The sequence below is a fragment of the Emydura macquarii genome, unplaced genomic scaffold (genome assembly GCF_026122565.2).
Source record: "Emydura macquarii macquarii isolate MOO-44397 ecotype Brisbane River unplaced genomic scaffold, CSIRO-AGI_Emac_v2 contig_2676, whole genome shotgun sequence".
Lineage (NCBI taxonomy): Eukaryota > Metazoa > Chordata > Testudines > Chelidae > Emydura > Emydura macquarii.
This window is the reverse complement of record NW_027132813.1, coordinates 9,459,743-9,484,034: the sequence shown is the minus strand read 5'-3', so window position 1 is coordinate 9,484,034 and position 24,292 is coordinate 9,459,743. Positions and strand designations below refer to the sequence as shown.

At 45.3% G+C, this 24,292-nt stretch overlaps 1 protein-coding gene across 2 annotated transcripts in view; it reads left to right on the top strand.

Moving 5' to 3' along the window:
- Positions 1–19,305, top strand: part of STUM (stum, mechanosensory transduction mediator homolog) — a 69,721-nt gene extending 50,416 nt beyond the window's left edge. Inside the window, exons 2-3 of one of the 2 annotated variants that reach the window (XM_067565387.1) lie at positions 1,743–1,922; positions 18,793–19,305. In XM_067565387.1, the coding sequence (XP_067421488.1) occupies positions 1,743–1,922; positions 18,793–18,827 (215 nt within the window). In that variant the 3' untranslated portion in view covers positions 18,828–19,305. Of the gene's footprint in view, positions 1–1,742; positions 1,923–14,350; positions 14,579–18,792 lie in introns of those variants that run through there. The other variant, XM_067565388.1, reaches the window with a different exon arrangement.
- The last annotated feature ends 4,987 nt before the right edge of the window (positions 19,306–24,292 follow it).

Below are 24,292 nucleotides of genomic sequence, written 5' to 3'. Positions count from 1 at the left end.
CTTCTCTACTGTGACCTCTGCTGGTCGGTCCCTTGAGGTTCCATGCAGCTCATAGTGATTGTCAGCTCTCAGTGATTTTCAGCTCTGAGTGGGGGAACTTAATCGCTGAAGCAGGCTGGGCAGAAAACGCTGTCCCACAACAAGTGATTTCAGCTCTTGTGATCACTTAACAAAACAAAATTAGCTCTTATCTTTGAACAGTGGAGAGGGGCAGAGCCACACCTGCTGGCAGGGACACCTCCTGTCCCCACCCCCTCTTCCTCTCACAGGGGTCTGGCATCAGTTCAGTTGAGGGTGACTCCCTCCCAGGACAGGCTGAGCACAGTTCTGTTGCCCTGTATTCCTACAGTAAGCCAGCTGTGGGTGTTTAATTGCAGTGTAGACATAAGACCAAACATTTATCAGGGAAACCCTTTCAAAGATACAGGTTTCAGAGGGGGCCATCTCTGTCACTCCTTTACTATTCTTTACTCTTTGGACTGTGGCATTGTAAGAGCGCTTGTGTAGCCGTGTTATGTTGATGGGTGGGCGCTCTCCCACCAACATAATAAAACCACCTAAATGAGTGCTGGTAACTATGTTGGCAGGAAAGCGTCTGCTGCCAACATAGAACTGTCCACACAAGCACTTATGCTGGCAAAATTTGTGTCTCTCAGGAGGCTGTTTTTTCACACCCCTGAGTGACAAAAGTTTTGCCAGTGTAGACACGGCCTTTGTCTTCCTGCTGTTGGTATTTTGAGGTGTGTCTTGTGTGAAATACAGTACATAACATTTGGATTCAAGAGGTGAAACTAGACACTCGCTATGCTCTCAAATGGCCTCACAGGAAAATGATAAAAGACAAAAACACTTTATTATCTGTGGGTGAACACTTCACAAAGAGATCACTCTGCATCTGACCTATCAGTCCTCAGCCTCAAAGGACATCTGCGCACACTTTCAAAAGATGAGCCTGGGAACTTAAATTCATGACTTTGCTAGTCTGTGTGTTGAGGGACGGGGAGCTCTCAGCCCGCCAAGACCTGAATAGACAGGCAGACTTGCCTATTAAAATGTGCAGCAATGTGTCCCTGCAAAGAGAGATGCTGCCATGAAAGAGAAGTTGGAGTGTTAGATACAGTGTAACTTGGTTATTGCTAAGTTAGTATTACAGAATGATTGTTACATGCCCTTCTGTGGCGCTCATCACCATAGTGTCTGGGCACTAAATGCCGTAAAGTTTTGGCTAGCTGAAACCTTGAGGTGATGCTGTGTAAGACACCAGATAGTTTCCCTAAGGCTGATACTTGGGAAGTGAGGCCAGAGCACAATGAAAGGAGGCTGCCAGATGAAGATGGTTGTGGCAACCGATTTCCTGACAATCCAGTGTTGTGCTCTGGATGCTCCAAGCCCAGAGTATGCCAAACGGCTGGACTGTGTCCCCTTTAAAGCTGGCAGGTCTCTAAAATCAAGGAGCAGCCTCCCTTTGATTGAGTCTTTCTTTCTCTGAAGCAGTCAGCACCTCCTGAGACGGCTGGGCAAATATTGCGATGTGTTTTATAAACAGTTTCATGTGTGTAGCATTTCTATAGAGGCAGCAATAAAAAGGGGGATGCTGTGAACACTGGATCTAAAACAAGAGTTTGGGGTGGGGTCTGGAAGGACCTTTGCTGTTGTCTGGGGAGGTGCTAACATCCCAGCTCCTGCCATTTTGTTTCTGTGTCAGCCTTTCCACTGAGGGTTTACTGTTGCTGTTTCCATAGGGACATTTGTGTCTGCCTTCACTGTGCTGTGCGGAGCCCGAACTGACCTCCCCGACAGGCACATGTGCTGCGTCTTCTGGTTGAACATCGCCGCGGCGCTGATTCAGATTCTGACGGCTATCGTGATGGTTGGCTGGATCATGAGTATATTTTGGGGGATGGACATGGTCATTCTTGCTAGTAAGTACAGTGTGATCATTTTCTCCACCCCACATTGTTAGGGGGCTCAGCTAGTGTCCTGCAACCGCTAGAACCCAGCCCTTGAAATGAGGAAAGTGGAAACAGTACTAGGAAGCTTTCATTGAATGGGGACACTCACACTGAAACAGAGTGAAAAGATACACAAAGAGCGATATCTGCCCCAGCACAAGGGGGAAGCTAGTGGTGGCATCTGCTTAATTTCTTCCCATGATATCAAGTTCTGCTCACAGCCCCAGAAGTAGCTGAGTGTTTCTATAAAATGATAAACACTGAACTGCTTAACCAAGTTAACCTTTCAATTGTCATTATTATGCTTCAGAGCTAACAGGGTTGCACTCAATGGGAGTAATCCCCACTTCTCAGATCTATTGTTCCACATTCTCCCTGCATACTTATGTGAACAGCACTGTGTTGATTCACACCTGGAAAGATCCCCCCCACCCTCACAACCATTCAAACTAGTAACATACTTTTCCATTTTAAAATGAAATCTGTAGAAATGAATGGGATCATTGGAGAAGTGCTGGCACAGAATACTGTCCCTTTCTGGTTCAGTCCAACCCATGCTTTTCAGTGCCCCATTGCCTGATGTTGCATCAATCAGTGTTTGAATAAGCACTCTTTCTCTCAGCAGCCCAGCTGCATCTTCCCATTTAACCATACTCCAGCTAACTGAGATTAACCCAAGTTTAGCTACACTCTCTGGTGTTGTACTTTTAGACTAAATTTACACTACGCACTAGGGGTCTGATTCCCCTGCTTGTGTACACATAAATTAGCTGTCACAAGGTTAGTATGAGTATAAATAGCAGTGTAGTCACAATAGCTTGGGTAGTGGCAGCGGAGGCACAGCTGAGTCATGCGGAGTACATACCTGCACAGATGCCCTGAATCCTCCTCACTGTCTGAGTCGCTGGTTCCCCATTTCCTCATAAATCCCATTTATCCAAAGGTTTTTTGAGATTTCATCAAATTTGTAGGCAAAAGGAGTTATCAATGCCTCAAAGTTTTCTCCAATGTGAAAGTGCCCTTTTGATACCTTGAAACACCAATGAAGACCTCAGGCTTAGGGGAAGAAACACACAAATGCATCTCTGAAAGGCCTGGTCTACACTACAAAGTTACGTTGACATAAGTGCATTTTTCTACACTCTAACTTGTCTCCAGCTGACCTAAGTGCTTTTTACAGCGCCGCAATAAAACCACCTCTCTGACCAGCATGAAGCCATGATCAACCTACTGAGGTCAATGCAGGGCAAGTATAGACACTGCATGGCCTGTGTCAACCTCAGCAGTCTTCCAGCAGCTGGCCCATAATGCCCCATTCGCTGCAGCAGTGACCATTCTGGTCACAAGTACAACCTTACTGCCCAGGGGTCACGGAGGCTGGAAGCCATCCTTCTTTAAAGTCCTCCGTGTGTTTTTGAAATGCCTTTTCCTGATCGGCACCTTGGCGAGCACACCTAATAGTTCACCCTTGTTGTCTGCAACTGCCCAACCGACCATGCTCCTGCCAGGGGTAGATCGGAAGTATTGGATCTCCTGTTCTGAAGGAAGAAGAGGCTGTGTAAGCACAGCTACAGACCAAACATGGACATCTACGGACAGGGGATGCAGGAAAAGGGATATAACCGGGATCAGCAGCAGTGCCGGGTGCGAGCAAAGGAACTTTGCCAGGCATACCACAAGGTTAGGAAGGTCAACAATAGATTTGGTGGTGCCCCACAGATCTACTGCTTTTACGAGTGTCATGTCATACTTGGCGGAGACCCCGCCCAGCAGACTCTGAGGATACCTTGGAGGACCCCGAAACAGAGACCCCTGAAGTGAACAGTGAGGACGAGGAAGCGGGGAGGGGTGACACAGCAGAAGCTCCGGTCATACCACAAGTCAGCACCTGTTCTAGACACTACCATCTAGCCAGCTCCAACAAGCGAGCACAGATGAGATGGATGAAGGGGAAGGGAACTCGGGTAAGTGTGTGCATGCATTTTTCCTTACAGTTTTTAAATGTAAAGATGACTCCCAGCCCATCCTCAAGTTAGGAAGACACAGATATCGACTTTTCATAGTTTTACTCATATGAGATGAGACAGAGGCACAACAAACAGAGGTAGAGTTGGTGTCTGCTGTTCATTCCCTGTAAGGTTAGGTGGCAGGGCCACGTGGAGAAGTTTGTTCACGTACACAAGGATGTGCCTTGTGTCTCCTGAGGGATCTCAATGAAACTTTCATGGAGAAACTCTGCAATCCTCTCATGAAGGTTCCAAGGATGGCTCCCTGATTTCTTCCTCCGTGATAGGACAATTTTCCACACCACTCTGCGGTGTGTTTGGCAGGCACCATTGCAGTAAATAGGCTAGTGGCATACGGGCCTAGGCAGCTTCAGGATGCCAATAATAGTTATGCTGTCCATGCCTTTGTTACCCTCAGGAATGAGATAGCAGCTAAAGTCACCACCACCTATGGGAAATAGTGCTACTGTTCAGTGCCATTGCCCTGTGCTTACACCCGAGGAACATGGACCAAAATGTTATTGCTTCATGCAACAGAAAATCCTTCACCATCTCCTCACTCCAGCAGGCCAAACCCCTGGCTGGGGCTGGAGAGCAGGGCTGTGCCAAGGCACTCCAAAGCTGAAGTGTCAATAAGCATTTCTCATTCCAAGTGTTTCTGGGAATGAAGGAAGGACATTGTGAAACATATCTTTCTCTTTCTGTTGTGACTGTAAATCCAGTGGCACATCTGTCTGTTTTTAATAGCAGCTTCTGGCCTGGTGACCTTCAGGGTGTCCCCTCCACACCTGCAGATGCCTGACCCTATGAGGAGGAGAAAGCAGAGGACATATTCAGCAAGATCCAGCAAACCAGTGCTGCATCGGACTGTGAACAAAGGGCCAACAGGGCAGATGGCACAGAGACGGAAAGAGAGGACAGGAGAAAGGCCTAGGAGTCTCAGCATGAAAAGGAGATGAAAATACACCAGGACAGAATGGGTCTTCTCAGGTAGCAAACCCAAATGCTGTAGAACCTGGTTGACCAACCAGTCCAAAAATCCTGGCCTCCCCACCCTTTTCAAGCCTTGGAGAACTCCATGTTTGCTGCTTCTTACACTCCCCAACATACCATGTGGCATCACAGGCCACATCCTTATCCTACTACTCTGTGCCAGGGGACAACAAAGAAAACCAAAGCTTCACATACACTGGCCTGTGAGAACCACGGTTGGTGCATTGTGTAGCCAGCATGGACTACATTTGTGCACTGAAATGGAAAGAAATGTTTGCTGCCTTTTCAATTTTAAAGTTCCACCCCATTAATTTGTCAAAAGTTTGCATTATATTGCCGGGGGGGGGATCACATTGATTTTCTGCACTGTTTCTCCTATTCAATAAAGTTTTATTTTTGGAGAATAAAATGCTCTTTATTAATTTACAACACATATTGCAGAATGCACAGTGATACTCAAAGCAAGCAGAATTTGTAAATGTACAGCAAGCACCGCATCATCCAGTGCTTCAGGAAAGCACCCATTCCTAGTTAGAAACATATAGCAATTTTTAGTGGCACCCAAACCTCCCAAGAGAACACTCCAGCAGAGAACACACTGTGGCTGACCATTAAAGTGCTCTTTCAAAGCCATTCTCAACTGGATAGGTCCACGCTAGGGTCTTGTAATGGCCTTTGTGTCTGGCTGTTCAAAGTCAGCAGACAGCCACCCCCCTCCACTCTGGTGGCAGCTTTTCCCTCTTTGCCTCACAGATATTATGCAAGACACAACAGGCAGCTATAACCATTGGGATATTTTCTCACTGCGATCCAATCTGAGTGAGTAAACACTGCGGGCATCCCTTCACTCTACTAAAAGCACATTCAACTGTCATTCTGCACTTGCTGAACAGGCAGTTGAATCTTTGTTTGGTGCTGTCAAGTGGCTGGTTTACAGCTACATGAGCCAGGGGAGCAAGGAGTAGGGTGGATTCCCCAGAATCACTATAGGCATGTCAATATTGCCAGTGCTAATCCACCAGTCAGGAAAGAAAGGCCCTGCTTGCAGCTTTCAGAACAGCCCAGTTTTCTTAAAGATGCAAGCATCATGTGCCTTCCCTGACCAGCCCACATTGCTAGTGGAGAAGCATCCCTGGTGATCCACCAATGCTTGCATAACCATACAAAAGGTAGCCCTTTCTGTTGATGAACTCTATGGCAAGGTCAGGTGGGCTGCTGCCAAAATAGGGATGTTTATTGCCTTGCAACAATTCAGGAGCCTCATTGCAGAAAATCCATCCATTATGTCCTGCACATCGCCGAGAGTCATAGTCCTGCATAGCTGGATATGATTAATGGCCCTACATTAATCATGAAAATGGCCGCCACTGAGGATTTTTCAGCTTCAAAATGAAAATGATTTCCCACCGACTGGCAGCAATCCGACATTGCAAGACTCTGGAGTGCAATTGCCACTTGCTTCTCCTCTGTCAGTGCAGCTGTAATTTTGGTGTCCCTGTGCTGAAGGGCTGGGGCAAACTCGGCCTAGATCCAGGAAAGTGGCCTTTCACATCTGAAAGTTCTGCAACCACTCCTCATCATCCCAAACCTGCATGATGATGCATTCCCACCAGCCAATGCTCATTTCTCGGGCGCAGAAGCGGCACTCCGCCATCTGCAGCTGCTCCATGCATGCCACCAACAACCTTGAATTAGTTTTTGCTCTGTCCCTTAGCAAACTGTCCTCACAGAAATCGTCACGTCCCCCGCTGCTGCAGTACTTACTGCAAGGCTGAAAATGCAGGAGGATCATGCATTCTGTACTTCAACGCCATGGGAATACTGCAGAGTTCTGCAGGCTCCATGCTTCTGTCTGAGATGGGGACGCCAAAAAGTGCTGTGTGGATTCGTGGGATTTTTTTTAAAAGGCACAAAAATGATATGATATGTATGGCATTATGGGATCAAGAAAGTTGAATGCTGAGAACTTAACCTCTACCTCCCAAACATCCATAGATGAGTGCTTTCTATCCCATGGCATAGTGTGAAAATTTCCCAAAAGATATTATACCAGAGGACGGTGCGTGGCATGCTGCGATACCTACCAGTGGTGTATTGTACTTTGCATTCACAGAAGCACTGCTGGTGAGTTGCTGCAGCTGACGCAAGAAGCCAAACATATGCACCCAAGGGTTATACAAATGTTGGTAGCTGCATGCGGACATAACTTCAGTCAACCAAAGCTTGTAGTGCAGACATAGCCCAAGGGAAGCAAATTAAAACATCTAGTTAGCTAACCTTGTATGGTCTCCTTATTTTCAACCGAGGTCCCTTAGGCTATAACTTGACATGCTAAAAATCAAGCTAAAGAAGTTAAACTATGTCTATACTGGGGCTAAGTGGAGTTTTCAATCAGGTTTCTCAGTGAGCTACTTCATCAAAAAAGCACCTTTCCCCTAGTCTAGGGTCTAGGCGAGGCCCAATGTGCCTCTTTAATTTCCCCTTGAAGTTCCAGTTGGAAATGACACTCTATTCTTCTTGACCATTTACCGCAAACTGGTGAGTCTGTACTGTTGTATGTATTTATTTTGATCTATGATGATGATGAGACCAAGAAAACACATCTGTCCAAGACGCTTGGTCCTTTTTCACATATATTAAATACACCAGCATGCAACAGAGAATTAGAAAGCAGCCTCTCCTCACACCCAAAACGCAGTGCACATCACGGTGCATGTCAAACCCAAGCAGGATGCCACGGACGCACACAGTGCACCCGTCCCTTCCCAAAAGCCTGGAGACAAACATGGGCAGCGCAGCAAGCCCTGAAGGGCAACAGATCTGAGATGGTTCAATCTCAAAGGGTAGGGTTGCACATGCCAAAGATGAGGGCCTCTCTGGGAGAGCAGTCTGCTAATAGCTCCCTCCCGTTTCAGCTGAGGTGATTCCACCTCATGAACCTCTGCTGATCACATCTGGGGCAGTATGGTTAGGAGACATGAGCCCAGATCCCCAAGGGTATTTGGGCACTAACTCCCATTGAAATCAGTTGAAGTCTCTTGGAAATATAGGTGCCTATATCTTTGGTAGCTGGGCCATGGTCTCCCAAATAGCCAGGTGCTTGTCCATTTACACCTTTATAGGTCAAAATCACCTTTTTAAAATCTACCTAGAAAAACCATAGGCAGCCAACACACATCCCAGACCACCAGACACATCATTTGCCAAAGGGGCTGCTGCATTCTGCACCAGCGTCATTATCTAGGTTGATTTAAGATGTAGCCTCCCCCCTCGGTCCCATGTGGAGCACATTATCAGTGTTTGTATTGAAGTAACACGTAAGGCCACTCTCAGGCCTCACTATGTTAGGCTCTCTATACGCACATAACACAAAGCTAATCCTTGCTCCAAAGGGGTTGTTAAACAGCTGCCAAGTTCTGCCTCAGAGGTGGCTACATTCCAGTGGTGGATAAAGTGATTTCTAAATATAATTTGTAAATCAGTTTATTATTGTCACACATGCCTTTGAGATCCTGCACAACATCTGTGTAATGTAGCATGGACCACGATACACCTACTGTAGAGACATGCTTGTAGAAGATTGTGATTTAGAGGCGCTCCCTTGCATGGGACAGTGTACCTACCATTCCTTTCTGGGCAGGTTCAATACAGGATGGGTCTAGTGGCAGGGGCAGGCAGGCAGTCAGTCAGGAAGGCAGCCATTTGGGCTGACACACGCGTTTGAAGTTGTTGCCTTGTTTCCCTAGGCCTTGTCTATATTAAAAATGTAGAGTGACATAGCTACGTCGCTCAGGGGTGTGAAAAATGCACACCCCTGAGTGCTGTAGCTATGCTGAACTAACCCCTGGTGTAGACACAGATGGAAGAATGCCTCTGTCAACCTAGCTACTGCTGTTCAGGGCAGCGGAGTTCCTACAGCAATGGAAAAACCCCTTCCATTGCTGTAGGATGCATCTGTACTGCCATTTTACAGCAGCATAGCTGGAGTGCTGCACCTATGTTGCTATAACCCCATAGTGTAGATGAGCCTCTAGACCCAATGGTGAGTGGATTATGCAGTGCCCATCATCTGAGCAGCAGGCAGAAAGACTGGGTCTCAGGAGGCTCTTATTAATTTTCCAGCCTGGTTGCTAGGAAGGAAGGGGCAGCTGGGAAGTGTCTGTCACAAGGTGCTCCTGTTGTCAGTGTAGATTTCTCTGAGGAATTTCAAATCTGGCAGATACGTCTCAGAGAGCAACACACAGCTACCAAGCACACACACACACGTGTGTGATTACGATCAGGCCATCAGGTGCTGGAACATAACAGCAAAGTGCTGCTCTGTTTGTTCTGCACAGGGGAGTGAGAGAAGTCAAAAGCACATTTTATTCTCCAAGGAAACATGCATGACAATAACTAGTGACAAGCTGGCAGCTGGAGCTTGTGTTAGCTTCTTACTTGGCATCATAACATAAGAATGTCCCCTTATCCTTACACTGAGCTGGCATAAGGACCTATAGATGTGCCATTATATGCACATCTATAGGTCCTTCATGCAGGTTTAGGAAGTGGGCAAAGGCTTCATGTCTAAAAGTAATGAGGACAAGCAGTGAGAAAAGGGGCCACAAAGAGGGATAGTCCTAGTCCTTGTTTTGAGCCACCATTTTGCTTTTGGGATTTGTGTGTATTTAGCGATGGACTAGGCCCTGTTTTACTGGCTAGACGCGGGTGTAGGGCGTTGTGTGCTGACCAAGCTTGCTTTGGCCATGTAATGGTAGCTTTATAGTTGCAGTTATAACCTGAATTGTGAATCTCCCTCCCGTTCTGGTCCTGAGGAGAGCTGGGCAAATTTTTTCAGACAAATAGTTTATTCACCAAACAATACAGTTTTGGTCAACCCGCCCCATTGCACAAATTTGACATGAATTTGCCAAATAGTTGTGGCAATAATTTTTTTTTCAGGCTACATTCACAAAATGGCTGGAGGAGAAGGTGGCGCTGTGCCCATCTTGTAGCCAGGTGGTTCAAGCAGTCACCTGGGATGTGGGAAACACAGGTCCAGTTCTCTCTGATCTAGAACAGGGACTTAAACACTGGTCTCCCCCCTCCCAGGTGAGTGTCCTAACCCCCTGGCTATCAGGTGTTCTAAGGTGGGGTCTTCTCAATTTCTCCCATTGAAGCTGTTTGACTTTGTATAAATATTCATTGGAATGGGACAGGGACTTGGATTTGGGTCTTCTTCCCACCCCTGTCCTCAGGCTATAAAGTCATTCTCTCCCTGGCCTAAAGTCTATTCATAGATTTTATACCAAGCAGAACATCTTCAACAGGAGAGATTGAGAGAAGCCCACCTCTGAGTAGATCATAGGCTGGTGGTTAGGGTACTCACCTGGTAGAGGGAAACCTGGGTTCAAATTCCTGCTCCAGTGTGGGGCCTCCAACTTGCTTCTCCCACATCCCATTTGAGTGTCCTAACCACACCCTTGCACAAAATGTCATAAGGAGGGCAATGGCAGCACTACCTCCTCCTCTGCCTCTTTGCCCCTTTAAAAATGCCCAGAAAAAAAACCATTTTGGATCAACCACCACATTTTGTTCAACCCAAAATGGACTTTTTGGATTCACCAAAACTCTTTGGGATTTTCAGATTTGGTTCAACACAAACCACATTTTTTTCAATGTTTCTGAATGGCCAAAGAACCAAAAAATCAGTTATTCACCCTGATCTACTCCAGAGCCACCATACAGTCAATGTACCTCACTCCTGATCAGTGACTCTGAGATTCCAAGTGTGGACCCCACTACAGCTCTGCTAATCTTAAAGACTAGAAAGTGATCTAGTGAGTTATTGACTACAGTGGTCCCAGTCTTACCTCAGGGACGTATTAGGCAGCTTATGCTTACAGCTGACCCTGGGAAGGACCAAGAAGAGCAGCTGCCTTTCTCATAGGAGAGCTTTGTACATTAGAGAAGAGACACTAGCATCTCATTTTAGATACCTGCACAGTTTCCTCAAGAACCCCAAGGGTGGGGATGAAACTACAAATCCTGTGTATAAAATCCTAGAGAGATGAGTTTAGGTTGAGGTCTCTTTGCAAAGTCTCTCACTGTAAGCTCTTGTAAGATCTTTACTGAGTTTAAGTGTTGCCCAGATCTCTTCAGCTCACTAGAATAAGGGATGTGGGGTTGAGCCAGTTCAATTAAGAGGGCTCGGAGGATGCTTTAGTGTTTCGCAGTTTTATTATCACAGGTAATTACTTTTTGATCATCTGATTTTAAGGGACATTTCCCATCTCTTTTCTAATTTAAATGAATTGCCAGATGGCCTCATTAACTACCAAACAGGTAAAATCTCTAACCAACCATATGTGGCTTTTGAAACAGCCTCGTTTCATTTGGGGCCTGAAAGCCAAAAGAGTTTGCTAGCAGTAGAAGTGGAGGACTAGTCACCAGAGTGCCTCCTTGTGGCCACTTGTGTTTCCCCACTTGTGTCCCCTCCCGCCAGTCACTCTGGCACTGCAGTGATCTTTCTTCCTGTAACTCAGCCCTCTGGCAAGGTCACAATTCATTTCACCCCTTCCACGGTAACAGAATGTCCAACAAATGAAGAATCCAAACATCCTCACCCAAAGGTCTTTGGCCTCAACTCCAGACCCTTTGGTCATCACAGCCTTCTCTCAGAGCTCTTTATTGGTCCTTATTCCCTTCTCAGCGGGTTCCACATCACCTTCTCTGCTGGCAGGCAGGGGAACCTAGGCCTTCCCTCTGCACTGGGTTCAGCCCAGGGATCCTATAACCAGCAGTCAAGGGCTTCTCCATCCCACTCCTTGCTGATGTTTCCCTGGGCTTCTTCCTACCTAGCCTTTCTCAGGCCTTCTTCCCCACAACCTCTCTAGATTCAACCTTGTTTCAGAGACAGGACTCTCAGGGCCTCTCCTGGGATCCCCTAACAAAGTCCCAACATGAAAATATAAACAAAAACACACTTCCTCCCTCCTTGGGCTTGACTTTTCACCCCTCTCAATTAGATGCATCTCAGGGCTCTCTCCCTGAAAGTCCAGTTCCTTCCCTTGTGTCAGGGCTTCCCACCAGAACCTGCTCCTCTCCAATGCCTCTTCTAGGTCACATGTGGCCATTTGCCAGCCTCTTATACTTATGCAAGAGTCCCAGGGCTTGCACTCCCCCTGGTCTCTCTACTCTCTAATCCCAAAGAATGACTGCAAACTCTTTCCCTGCAGCCCTTTTCTGCTCTAAAGCATCCTGACTTTATGATCACTGCCTAGCCTCTCCGCAGCTGCTAGATGCTGAGCAGTGTTTATGGATAAAAGTCTCTGTGAGTCTTTGGTTGCATCCATGTGGAGGCTGCAAAGATCTACAGTGAAACAGAGTTAAATGGGAGCTTTGTTAGCTGGCCCATGAGACAGATGTTTTTGTGCGAGTTCCCCCTTCACTCCCACATAAATCAGCACCCAAGGGATGTTTCCACCATCCTAAATGTTAGCCAAATGAGTGTCAGATAGTTAGTACAAAATTGCCCTTTTCAGAAGCTCACCAGTTTGCTTTAGGCACTGCTTCATTGTAAAAAATGGACGCTAGTTGTTGAAAGCAATCTACTACACAGTAATCAATATGGTCTCAAGATAGTGAGGGTAGTAGAAGTAAGGGGCTGTCTGGCTCAGGGAATTGGGAATGGGTTATGGAGCCTTTCACCTCTAGGTTGAACCTTACATGAGACTTTTTACCATCTGACAGTCACCGAATATGAAATAATCTCAGGGTTGGTCTCAGCCCAGGTCCTACTGGACAAGTGTCCACCTCAGAAAGGCCCCTTCATGTTAGCGGCCTCAGCAGAAAATGAAAGATCCTAGAGAATAAGCTTCCCAAGTACTGCCAGAGGCGATCTGTTCAGATCATGGATGAGGCAGTTTCTGGAGAAGGTTGCCCTCCTGCTGACTGTGCTCTATCTGTCTGATCCTATAACCCCCAAGGTTGCCATACTAGCACCTCTTAACAGCCCTAAATTCACATTTAAAACAATCTTGCTTTCTGATGTACCAGAGATTCTACACAGAAAAGCCACTTAAACTAGAAAAGAGAAAAGGGGTCAATTCACACCTTTTCCCTTTAATTAAGCCTGCTGATATAGACAAGATGTGTAGTATGGTTTTTAAAGAGTCCCTAGTTCAGCCTCTTGCTTTCTACTTGCTTGCAATGTGTGTGTCTGTGCCCATAAATAACTGCAGACATAATTACTCTGGGTTCCAAGAACCCATGTTTTTCCTGGGCAACAGCAGCCTCTCACAGCCACTTCTCAGAGTTAATAGGTGTCATGATGCTGGCTGTCAAGACTTCATTACCAACTGGTAATAAGAGATTACCTGTAATCATGCTGTCCACGCCTCACTCCTTTGCTAATTACAGTGCTCAGAACCTGCTAGCCACCCAGAATGATTACCTGGCTACTGTACTGTTGGAGTGGAGGGGACTTTAGAAAGGCATAACCCGCATTTTTTTTCTTCATGCTGCAGCTGCCAAGCCAGCCTTCAGTGACTGGGTGGGAGGGTAGCAAGTGTTGCTAAAACACACAGTAAAAGAAAAGCCAGAACCAAGTATCTGACTGAGAAAGCCTGCATGGGATGAAAGGAAATTTTGAGGAGAAAGTGATTGCTTACATCTATCATTTTCTTTTTTTACCCACCTAAAGCTGCACTTCACCTCTGCCAAAGGAAAGTATGTAAAAGTAGCCTTTTCTGCACTTTCAGACCCAATGCTGATCTATGTTGTAATAAGATAAGAATTTCAAAGCATTTTGCAAACATTAATTATAATCAAGCACTGCAACACTTGTCCAAAAGGTAGACATTATCCCCATTTCATAAACAAGGAAACTGAGACACAGAGCTACTGTTGTGACTTATCCATGGGCACAGACCAAATCAGTAGCAAAAGAACCCAGGAGTTTTGTTTTCCAGTCCCCTACTCTAACAAATAGGATGTACCTCTTCCTGTGTGATAGTGTTCTGCTTCCTATGTACCCTAATTTCAACAATTCCCCTTAACCAACACACATGAAATGGATACATTGCTAATGCAGCCTGTAAGGTAATCATTTTGATCATGAAGTGTCATAGTTTGTTATTGACCTACGTCCAGTTATTTAAAAGCAAGTAGGGATTTCCCCTTCACAAAATGAAATAAGCTTCTTGAAATGTAAGGATTTTAAATAAATAAAGCCTTGACACTGTTTAGCTGTGTGTGAAGGTTTAATTGTAGAGGAGCTGTTCTCTGTTTACTATGTAGCCTCTACTTACTCATTGTTTGTATGTTCTCTGGGTGTTTTGGATATTCCCTGTACTATTACATTTTCCCCTTCTCTCTTTCTTTTATGCTTCCTTTGCCTTCTTTTGTTCATCATCAAAGTTTCACAAGGTAAGTTTTTCTTTTAATTCTTCTCTTAACTTCCAGTGGGTAAAATCCTACTATACCTATTCAGGCAAATTTCCATGGAAGTCAATGAATGTTTGCCTGAGTTAAAGACCTTAGGATTTGACTTGGCACATTTTATCATTTTCATCTAAAATCTGACCTTGTGTGTAGGTGCAGACAGCTCCCAATGACCTGAGTAAGAGATCCTTGCAGGCACAGCCTAGAGAGAGTTTGTCCCTGTACATTTTTTTCTTAGGCCTAGTCTACACACAAAGCTGCCTCAGTTTACTTAAAGGTGTGATGTTAAACTGATTTAGTTAAATCGGTGCAACTTTGTGTGTGAATCGATTTAAATCTGAGTAAAGGCTGTCAACACTAGAAAGTTGTACCATTTTAACTATATGGTAAAAGAGGTACAATCCCCCTACTGTGGATGCAGTTATACTGGTATAAAGGTGCTTTATAATATCAATATAAGGCATCTTTATGTAGGTATAATTGCGTCCACATTAGGTCTATGCTGAAAATGTATATATTGGCATAGCTATGTCAGGCAGGGGTATGAAAAAAAGAACAGGGTTTCTGTTAACAGAGCTAACTGCATCCAGGGAGGTGGTGTTCCTGCACTGACAGAAAAAACACTTCTGTCAGCGCAGGCTGCATGTATACAACAGGGCTATGGCAGCATCGCTATAGTAGTATAGTCTCCACAGTGTAGACATACCCTAGGGTTTTTACTGGTAGAACTACTTCCTTTACAAAAAAAATCACACTCCTATCCAAAATAATTATATTAGTAAAACTTTTAAGGGTAGACCAGGCCTTATATTGGTTTACCTTGCACCTGTACATTTAGAAGTGTAAGCTAAATGGATACAACCAGTTTCAAACTGATATAAGAGTATCCACACAGGAGTTTGTACTAACCTAACTAAATTGGTTTTTAAACTGATTTAAGTTTAACCATTGCAATTTCTGTGCATAGCCAGGCCCCTAATCTTTAGGATTTTCTGCCAGTTAAAATTTGCCTTCAAACCTAATTCCTGTGTTCTAGCTAAGAAATGCAGAGGAAACCTTCTCTATTTACTTTTAATAAGCTGTTTGGAAAAGCAGAATGTATTTCTGGTGCCTATTTATCTGCACAACATGTAGAACAAATGTATGTAGAAATAGTAGGAGTGCAGATAAAGCAGCTAATCTTTTTTCTCTGTTCTTTGCACCCCTTTATTACCAGAGATAGACCCAGACTCCAAGATCTGCACCTGGATCTGAATTTTTCCAGTGTGCAGGGATATTCATATCTTGGATTTAGTTTAAATCACTCTCTCTGGCTATTACATATCAAAAAAGTCCCTCAAGGATACAGGTTAGAACACTTTCCAGTAGTTTACATTCAGCACTAGTGTTCAAAGGGTTTTACAAATAGTGTTGTAAAGAAAAAGAAACAGTGGAAAGCTGTTTTAGGATGTAAATATTCACCTGCAATGTTGGACATTTGAAAATTGCTTGAGATTCAGAAAGTGATATTGACCAGTCTAGTTTCACTGTCCAAACTGAGGAAAAAGAAAAAGGTGAAAAGGAAACTGCATTGTTAAATGTTTCATTTTAAACATCTCCATTGTTACTGATGACACAGGTAAGGACAATTGTTTTCTTAAATAGGGGAGCTCCACACTGATGTCATTATAATAACCACTGGCTCTATTGGGAAAGCCAGGGGGTAATTCTGATAGAGACTTTGTGACCACCTGGACAAAGTTAAAATAACTGATGCTGTCATTATCACGGGTCATCATGACAAACTGGTGGAGAGAGATTCTTCTGCCCCTCTCTCCTGACCATAACCATCTGGGGAGTAATCATGGGAAATGAAGTTGTACTTGACTGATCCTGCAGCAGAACCCCAAATAGACCCCCAACTCAACCACCAGATGAGGGGGAAATTGCTACAAAGGCCCAAGTTCAGGAACATGCGTCAACAGCATCATCAAGGAGGGCAAATTCTGTGTTCCCAGGAAAAAGGTTCCTGTGTGTCAATGGCACCATCTGGGAAGGCAAAGCTTGTGCTCCCAGGAGAAAGGTGGGAGATAAGATGAGAAGCAGGGAAGAATAGGGGATTGGGTTCCAGCTCTTGCAGTGTCTAAAGCTGAGCACTGATGCAGACAGCTTGTACCCCTAGTTGGACTCCTGCATTTCTATTGGCCATTCGTGAGCACAAAAGGAAAAAGCCATTAGTGCTTTGCTTCCTTGATGATGACATAAGCAAACGTGACTGGCTGCCTTTATTTGAGTAGGGTGGGCAATGCCTGGGAAGTAAGGAGAGAAGCCTTTCCTGCTCCTCTGTCTTATCATATAAGAATCGAGACACCACCTAGTGCAATTGATTTCCCCACTAAAACTCCTTGCACTTTACACATTCACCAGCACAGCTGTGCCCTGATTATAATGCATGTGACTCTGGTGTGCTGGGATGAAGTGCTATTTCAGCAAGAGCATGGAAACGTGCTTCGGGGAAGGGAGCATGAAGGGGTGAGCTCGCTGGAGGGGACCTGACATTTGTGTTCCAATCCTGACATAGCCCATAACTTAAGTCTCATCCTAACCTCTGGTGGATGTTTGTCCCCATCACCCGACCACCACACAAACCGGCACTGCTATGGAGCTCTACCAGAGAGGGGCATGACTGGAAAAAGCTAGTGGTATTTCAACTAAGACCACAATGCACTGGAGGAGCTGTCAGAAGGAGGCTTGTGCCGCTCCTGTCTGGTTCTTGTTAGCAGTCCTTAGTCAGCACTAGATTCATACAAGTTTAAATAAAAGAAAGAACCTGTGAACTTTCCGTTAGCATTTCAGATGAAAGTATTGCTAAAGTTATTAATCCAGCCAGCAGTGTCTGGAAACCACAGTTGCCAAAACATCTTGGGAGTAATATTGAAGTTTTCATTCCCATAACTCTCTGTCTTCATCCTAAAAAATAATATGCATGTATTCAATAATTTAGAAAAGTTCATATTTACAGGACGGGGTAGGTGGAGCACAGAACACCATTGATTTTTATAGCCATAGGCTCAGCCATTACTACCCCTGTACTAGACACATTTCTGCAGTCTACCCAGGATCTCTCAAGGCAGACCTGACACTGCACACACTACAGTTACTAACACAGCAGGTGCAGTTAGACAGAGAGCGAGCAGTGGGGAAGGCTAGAAAAGCATGTCAGCCACCAGAAGAAATGTTGCCTCCAGGAAGTTGATTGTGCCCTGTCACGCATAGGGCACATGCCTCCAGACAAAGAAATACAGCCATACCTAGGATGTGCTTGTCACCACAGGGGAAAATCTGCTGAAAGAGTCACTGTATGCAAACTAGCGCTGTTGAAATCCTTCACTGTGAAAGCAGGGGAAATTCACCTGTTTTCATTTCTGATGCAGGGCCTCTGCTTCCCTTCCAGAGATTCACAGACCTTTCAGCAAGCTGCTTGGAGTCAAGTTTCAACCAAGACCTGGGCTGATTTATGGCTTTGGGTGAAAACCTGTCAACACTGGGCGGTTTTGGTTAAGCGTTGCTGTGGGCTGTAGGGTGGGTTTGATCCCCGAACTCAAAGCAAGACTGGAATTTTAACATTTGCCCTCCGAGTGCAATGGCACATGTGGGAGGCCAGGGCAGCAAAGGGTGCTCCCTTATTCTTACTGTGTTGTGCTAGCTCCTGCAGGCCCCAATCAGGCCCCCACTGCGCTAGGCGCTGTACACTCAGCTAATAAAAGACTGCTCCTTCCCCAAAGAGCATACAATCTACAGGTGGATACAAGAAACAGACTGGGGGAGCACAAGGTAACAGAGTGAGATGATAACAGTCGACTCAATAAGTAGCAATCCCAGCATTCCAGTTGCTGTTAAGTGTTTGTAGGCATCACATCAGAGGTGAGTTTTAAGAGGAGCTTTGAAGGATAATAAACACATCCCAAAGGGGGAGCTTGGCTGAGCATGATGGGGGCATTGTCAGTTCCCCTCACCCTGTCTGCCCCTAGCACCCTGAGGCCAGCACGAGGGGAGGGACTTTGCACAATGCCCTAAGAGGCACTCTGTATGGGATGACTCTGCATTCTGCAAACCAGGCCTCCCAGCCCTCCCCAATGTACCTGTGGCTGCAAAAGCCACAACCCAGACCCCAACCAGCTCCAATTTCCTGTCAGACCTGCACATCAGAAAGGGCAATGACCACACTACCCAAAAATGGGCTAGGGCAGCAATGATATCCCCCACAATGCATGCCCCTGCACCAGCAGAAATAAGTGAAAGAGAAACTTCTCTCTCTCCCCCTTCTCATGGTGGGTCCTGTTAAACATGACCCATTGCTGATGGTTTGTTTGCAGCACACCAAGGCTGCGAACCCTGAAACAACATTTTAATCATGTTCCCTTCCCACTCCCCCACAGGCAACAAGGAACAGGGGATCCCACAGCAGCTGTAATGGCTGGGACAAGGGTGTTCCAAGGAACATGGCGAAAGGTTGTGTTTGGCAGCTGGGGGCACAAGGACATTTTCATTTTTCTTTTCTTTTGTTTTGTTTTGATTAAACCAATGCGTACGTCTGTTCAGCGGAGCGGCGGTGCAGAACAGCAGATGGAGACCTTCACTGATCCTGTTTAGAACCGGAGATGAGGCAAACACGGCGTGGGTTAGGACTGGCACAGCCAACACATTGTGATGGGCAGCCAATCCCAAGGAGGGTGAAAACATTAGTAGAATGAGACATTGCTGAGTGAGATGGCACTTGGGCAAGCGGTGAGAAGAGCGGAGATGCTGCTTTCTCCATCCACAGGGTGTGAAGCAGCTGAAGACATTTGGTCTCCTGTATAATTCACCGTTAAAGAACCCCAATTGTGAACATCAAGATGAAATATATTTATAGATATATGTACAGTATGTAAAAGCAAAAGCTGAGTGGTCCCTTGTTTCCCAAGAGTCCTTTCTTGAGTGCTTCATGATAACAGGGGCTCAGCTCAGCCTTTCCTGCTGTGTGTGTTTATGATGCTCACTGAAGCTCTGTTGTTGCAGATGCCCTGAGGTTTTGCTTGTGGCTGCTATAAATCATACTTTACTGGTGACCCAGGCTGTGAGTACAGCTTGCCTGCTTCTGTCTGCTGAAAGAAGATAAATGACTGGACCTGCTGCAAACCAGCAGCAAACTGGTTCTTGCAAAGAACTGGGACGACGTGGTGTGGCGTGTGCTTTGTGCGGTGTGTGGGTTGGGTGAGGTAATATGCTGTCTAAAGCTTCTGGTTTATACCAGTATTTACCGGGACTAAAAAGCCCCCCGCCCCCCCTGCCCATGAAAGAGACTTGTGGATAAATAGCACCATACTGTGGAAGTTAATATACTTATAATGTGTGTTTTGTTGCCTGTGTGCATGATGCAGTGGTCTTGGTTCGCTTCCCAGAAGACAAGTGTTCATATTTCAAAGACCACTGCAACAGATGGCACTGACTAGACTCCATGTTAGCAGTCTTGGCCAAGAGGTCAAGGATTTACTGGGGCATGGAAAATGAACTGCCATTTCAAGCCTAGAGTGGTGGTCCTTCCCGGTCAGGGTTGAACCATACTGGTGTTGGGAAGCACTGCCCTTGGCTATGTTGTATCTATATGATGGCTAAAGAAAGGACTTAATTCTGCAGGCCCCTCCATCCAGCATACCAGTATGAAATTCATGGGAAGATCAATGGCCTGAGCTGCTGTGGGCACTCAGCATCTCTGAATATCAGGCCCATAAGTGCATTGCAAGGAATGGAGAGAACCGTGTTTGCCAGTCACTTTCCCGCTATGAAAAGATGATGAGAGGAGCCATTCAGGAGCACAGGGCAAAATTATACTGCCATTCCCTCTCTTCGGGAACTATCCTTTCAACAAATTAATTAAAAATCCCCATAGCCTTAATTGAGGCGCATCAAAACAGAGACACATCCAAATGTAAGATTTCTCAGTAACTCTCCCTTTTTGTTTCATAAATAAGAGTTCCAGTGGGAGAGGGTCTAGGGCATGAAACCCCACCTGCTCCACAGCGCTTTCTACCCTGATCCCCCCTCACCCTCAGGCCTGATCTACACTGACAGGCAATTTCGGTGGCAGTTGCCGGGAGTTATGCAAGCTACATAGAGTAGCTTGCGTAACTTACATCGATTTCCTAAATTCCCTTCTGCGTGCCGTCTCCACTACACTGTGTGACAGGAAATGTGTACCCATTGACACAGCACTACGCTTTTTGGGGAGGTGACTTTATTAAATCGACTTCTGGATCGATTGAGTGGGTCTTCACTTCCACTCAATCAATCCGGATAAATCGATCTGATGGCAGCGAATTTGCCGCCGTCAGTGAAGACATACTCTCACTGTTTGCGTTTGGATCATGTTGTGGGTGTTTCAGACACACAGACCAAACAGATACGTTCAGTTAGAATGACCTTTGCTGTAGTTTAAAGAAACAAAGAACAAAAGTAAAGTCTCTGTGATGGTGCATGAGTGGCAGATGTGGGCTTCCTCTATGACAGTCAGCACTGGCCTGAACACAAAAATGGCTGCCTGGCTCTGCAGACAGCCAAGTCCTTTAAGATTTAAAGTTGTAGTGCTCAGAAAACAAATAAATAACAATTACAGAGCTAATACTATTGTCACTACAAAGCAGGTAGCTCAGATCATCTCTGATGAAAAATGCTCTTCTCCCAGCTGTAACTGGGCAGCTGGTCTTCATTTAAGGCTGTGTTCATTTTTCTTCTTTCTTCTGAGAAGCCAGGGTTTCTTTCCTTCCCCCATGTCACCTGCTCACTCTCCTCCTCCTGTCAGGGGTTCACCAGTGCATTTCATTCAGCTTTTTCTGGATTTCAGAAATAACTAATACAACTCCTCAGTGCATTCATCAGAAAGCTGTCAGTAGGTAGAAGGGGATTTCTTTCTACTCAGTAAAAAGCACTTCTCCCATGGTCATGGAGCAGAGATAAATTAAGGTCCTGCTTCTGCTCCCATTGACTTCAAGCTCTCTCTCTCTCTCTCTCTTTTTTTTTTTTTTTTTTTTAAGTACCAGTCAAAATAATTCAGGTTTACTCGTCATCTACATAAAAACCTTCCCATCCCACAGAGCTGATTCAACTCTTCTTCTTCAGTCCATCCTCTCAGGGTGTGTCTACACTGCGTTCTAAAACCCATAGCAGTGAGCCTCAGAGCCTGGGTCTACAGACCCAAGCTCACACTACAGCGCTAAAAACAGCTGTGTAGACATTCGGGCTCAGGCTGGAGCTTGAGCTCTGAAAGCCATCCCCCGCCCAGTCTGAGCTGCAGTGTTCACACTGCTGTTCTTAGTGCCATTAGCACAAGCCCAAGTCATAGACTTTAAGGCTAGAAGGAACCATCATGATGATCGAGTCTGATCTCCTGCACAACGTAGGCCACAGAACCTCACCCACCCACTCCTGTAATAGACCCATAACCTATGGCTGAGTCACTGAAGTCCTCAAATCTTGATTTAAAGAGATTCCCCATTTACTCTAGTTCAAACCAGTAAGTGACCCATGCCCCATGCTTTAGAGGAAGGCGAAAACCCCCAATTCCTTCACGACTCTATATATGGTAACCAGTTAGACCCACCAGCCAGACACCTGGGAAAGTGACTTAGAGCACTCCCCATATAGTGTCCCATTTCCAGTCATTGGAGATGTTTGGTAATAGCAGTAGCAGATGGGCCATATGCCATTGTAGGCAATCTCATATCATCCCCTCTGAAAACATATCAAGCCCATTTTTGAAACAAGTTAGGTTTTTTGCCCCCACTGCTCCCCTTGGAAGGCTGTTCCAGATCTTCACTCCTCTGATAGTTAGAAACCTTTGTTTAATTTCAAGCCTAAACTTATTGATAGCCAGTTTATATCCATTTGTTCTTGTGCCAGCATTGGCCCTTAACATAAATAACTGTTCTCTCTCTCCCTGGTATTTATCCTTCTGATGTATTTAGAGAAAGCAATCATAGCTCCCCTCAACCTTTGTTTTGTTAGGCCAATCAAGCCAAGCTCCTTAAGTCTCCTCTTGTAAGGCAGGTTCTCTATTCCTCTCATCATCCTAGGAGCCCATCTCTGCACCTGTTCCAATATGAATTCATCTTTCTTAAACATGGGAGACCAGAATTGCATACAGTATTCCAGATGAGGTCTCATCAGTGCCTTGTGTAATGGTAATAACACTTCTCTATCACTACTAGCAATACCTTGCCCAGACCAGGCCTCTGAGACTTGCGGCCTTAGGTTTTAAAACAGAGTGTAGACATACTCAGAGACCAGGCGTGGGAAAATAGATCAGCATTGCAGTCAACAAACTGCCCTGCTGGTCAATAGATTGAGGCTGTGTCAGACCTGGAAAGGAGGGAGAGTGAGTTTAAGAGTCTCTTCCATTTAAACTTGGGGGCTGTTAGCTCCAGTATCTTAGCTGATCTCAACTGCCTTGATATCACACATGGAGAGGGAGAGGGGGAGAGAGAGAGACTATGAGGACCCAAATCCTTAATATAAACAATGTATTTTAGATACTTATATATTTATTAGGCCCAATTTTAGCTGGGTTGATATATTTTAGGCACGCACACATACTACCTGATGTGTGAGCACCAAGCTGGGAAGATCTCTAACCAGCCAACATGGGGTGCAGTGTTTGATTCATTTAGGAGGGTGGACAAGCCTGTTTTGTCTGGTTCTTCAAGCACAACTGGCACAAATTTAGAAAGAGGAGCGGTGCTGGGGCCAGCTCACTCAGGATACGATCGAACAGCACTGGATTTGCAGAAGATCAGTCAGATTAGCTTTCCTTGCCATAACGGAGGGAGAGCTGCCTGAGCTAGCCCTTCATGTGTCCTGGCTGAATGCTAACAATAACACTTTTCACTGGTAGAGCTCAGAGCACTTTATAAATGTAGACATCATTATCTCCATTCTACCAGTGAGAAACTGAGGCAGTGGGAAGTTAAATGACTTGATCAAGATCATACAGAAAGCCCACTGCTAAGCTTAAACACCTAGCATTATATGTCCTTTATTAAAGATAACTACCCTTTATTAAAGAATGGCTGCTGTGTATGGCTAGAAGTCCCCTCTCAGCTCTGCTCTGAAGAGAAGAGATCTGCAGAGTGGAGCAGAGAGGCAAGTTTTGTACTTAAAATTTTGGAGGAAGGTAGATTTAAAAAAAATAAAATACCAACTCTGGAGAGGTTTAAAAAAAATCACAATACAGACAGCAGCAAAGTGGGTTTCTTTGAGTGGCAGGAGCCAGTTTTTGTTTTTCCATAACACAGGGTTGGGAATGATTAACAAAGAAAACAGCTATCATCATCATTAGATAACACTCGGAGGCAGAGAGCCCATTACTTCACTTTGCCAGTTAGAAAGTTCCACAACAGCAGCAAGCTAAAAATCAAATCCCAGTTAATCAATGGCAAATTACTCTGGAAATGTTATCAAAATACTGTGTGAATCACCTGTATTAATGCCAAGCGACAAGATCATCAGGATTACTATTACTACAGTAATTACCACAGGAATTCTCCTCAGAATTGAAATCCTCCTGGTAATTTATACAAACTAGAATATATTACTGCATGGCTGCTAATTATTCACTGATCAATACTATGCTATAATAGTACCTTGCACTTCTTAGCTCCTTCAGTCTCAAACTCTGCAAATGTTAAAGAATTAAGCTTCAAAACACCCTGCAAGACAGATATAGCATTGAGGACTTAAGGCTTGTCTTCACATACAGCATTATAGAGGTGCATCTGCACCAATGCAGCTGCATACTGTGGTGCTTTAGTCAAGATGCTACTATACCAACAGGAGAGCTTCTCCTGTCGGCGTAGTTAATCCACCTCCCTGAGAGGTGGGAGATAAGTCGAGGGGAGAAGTTCT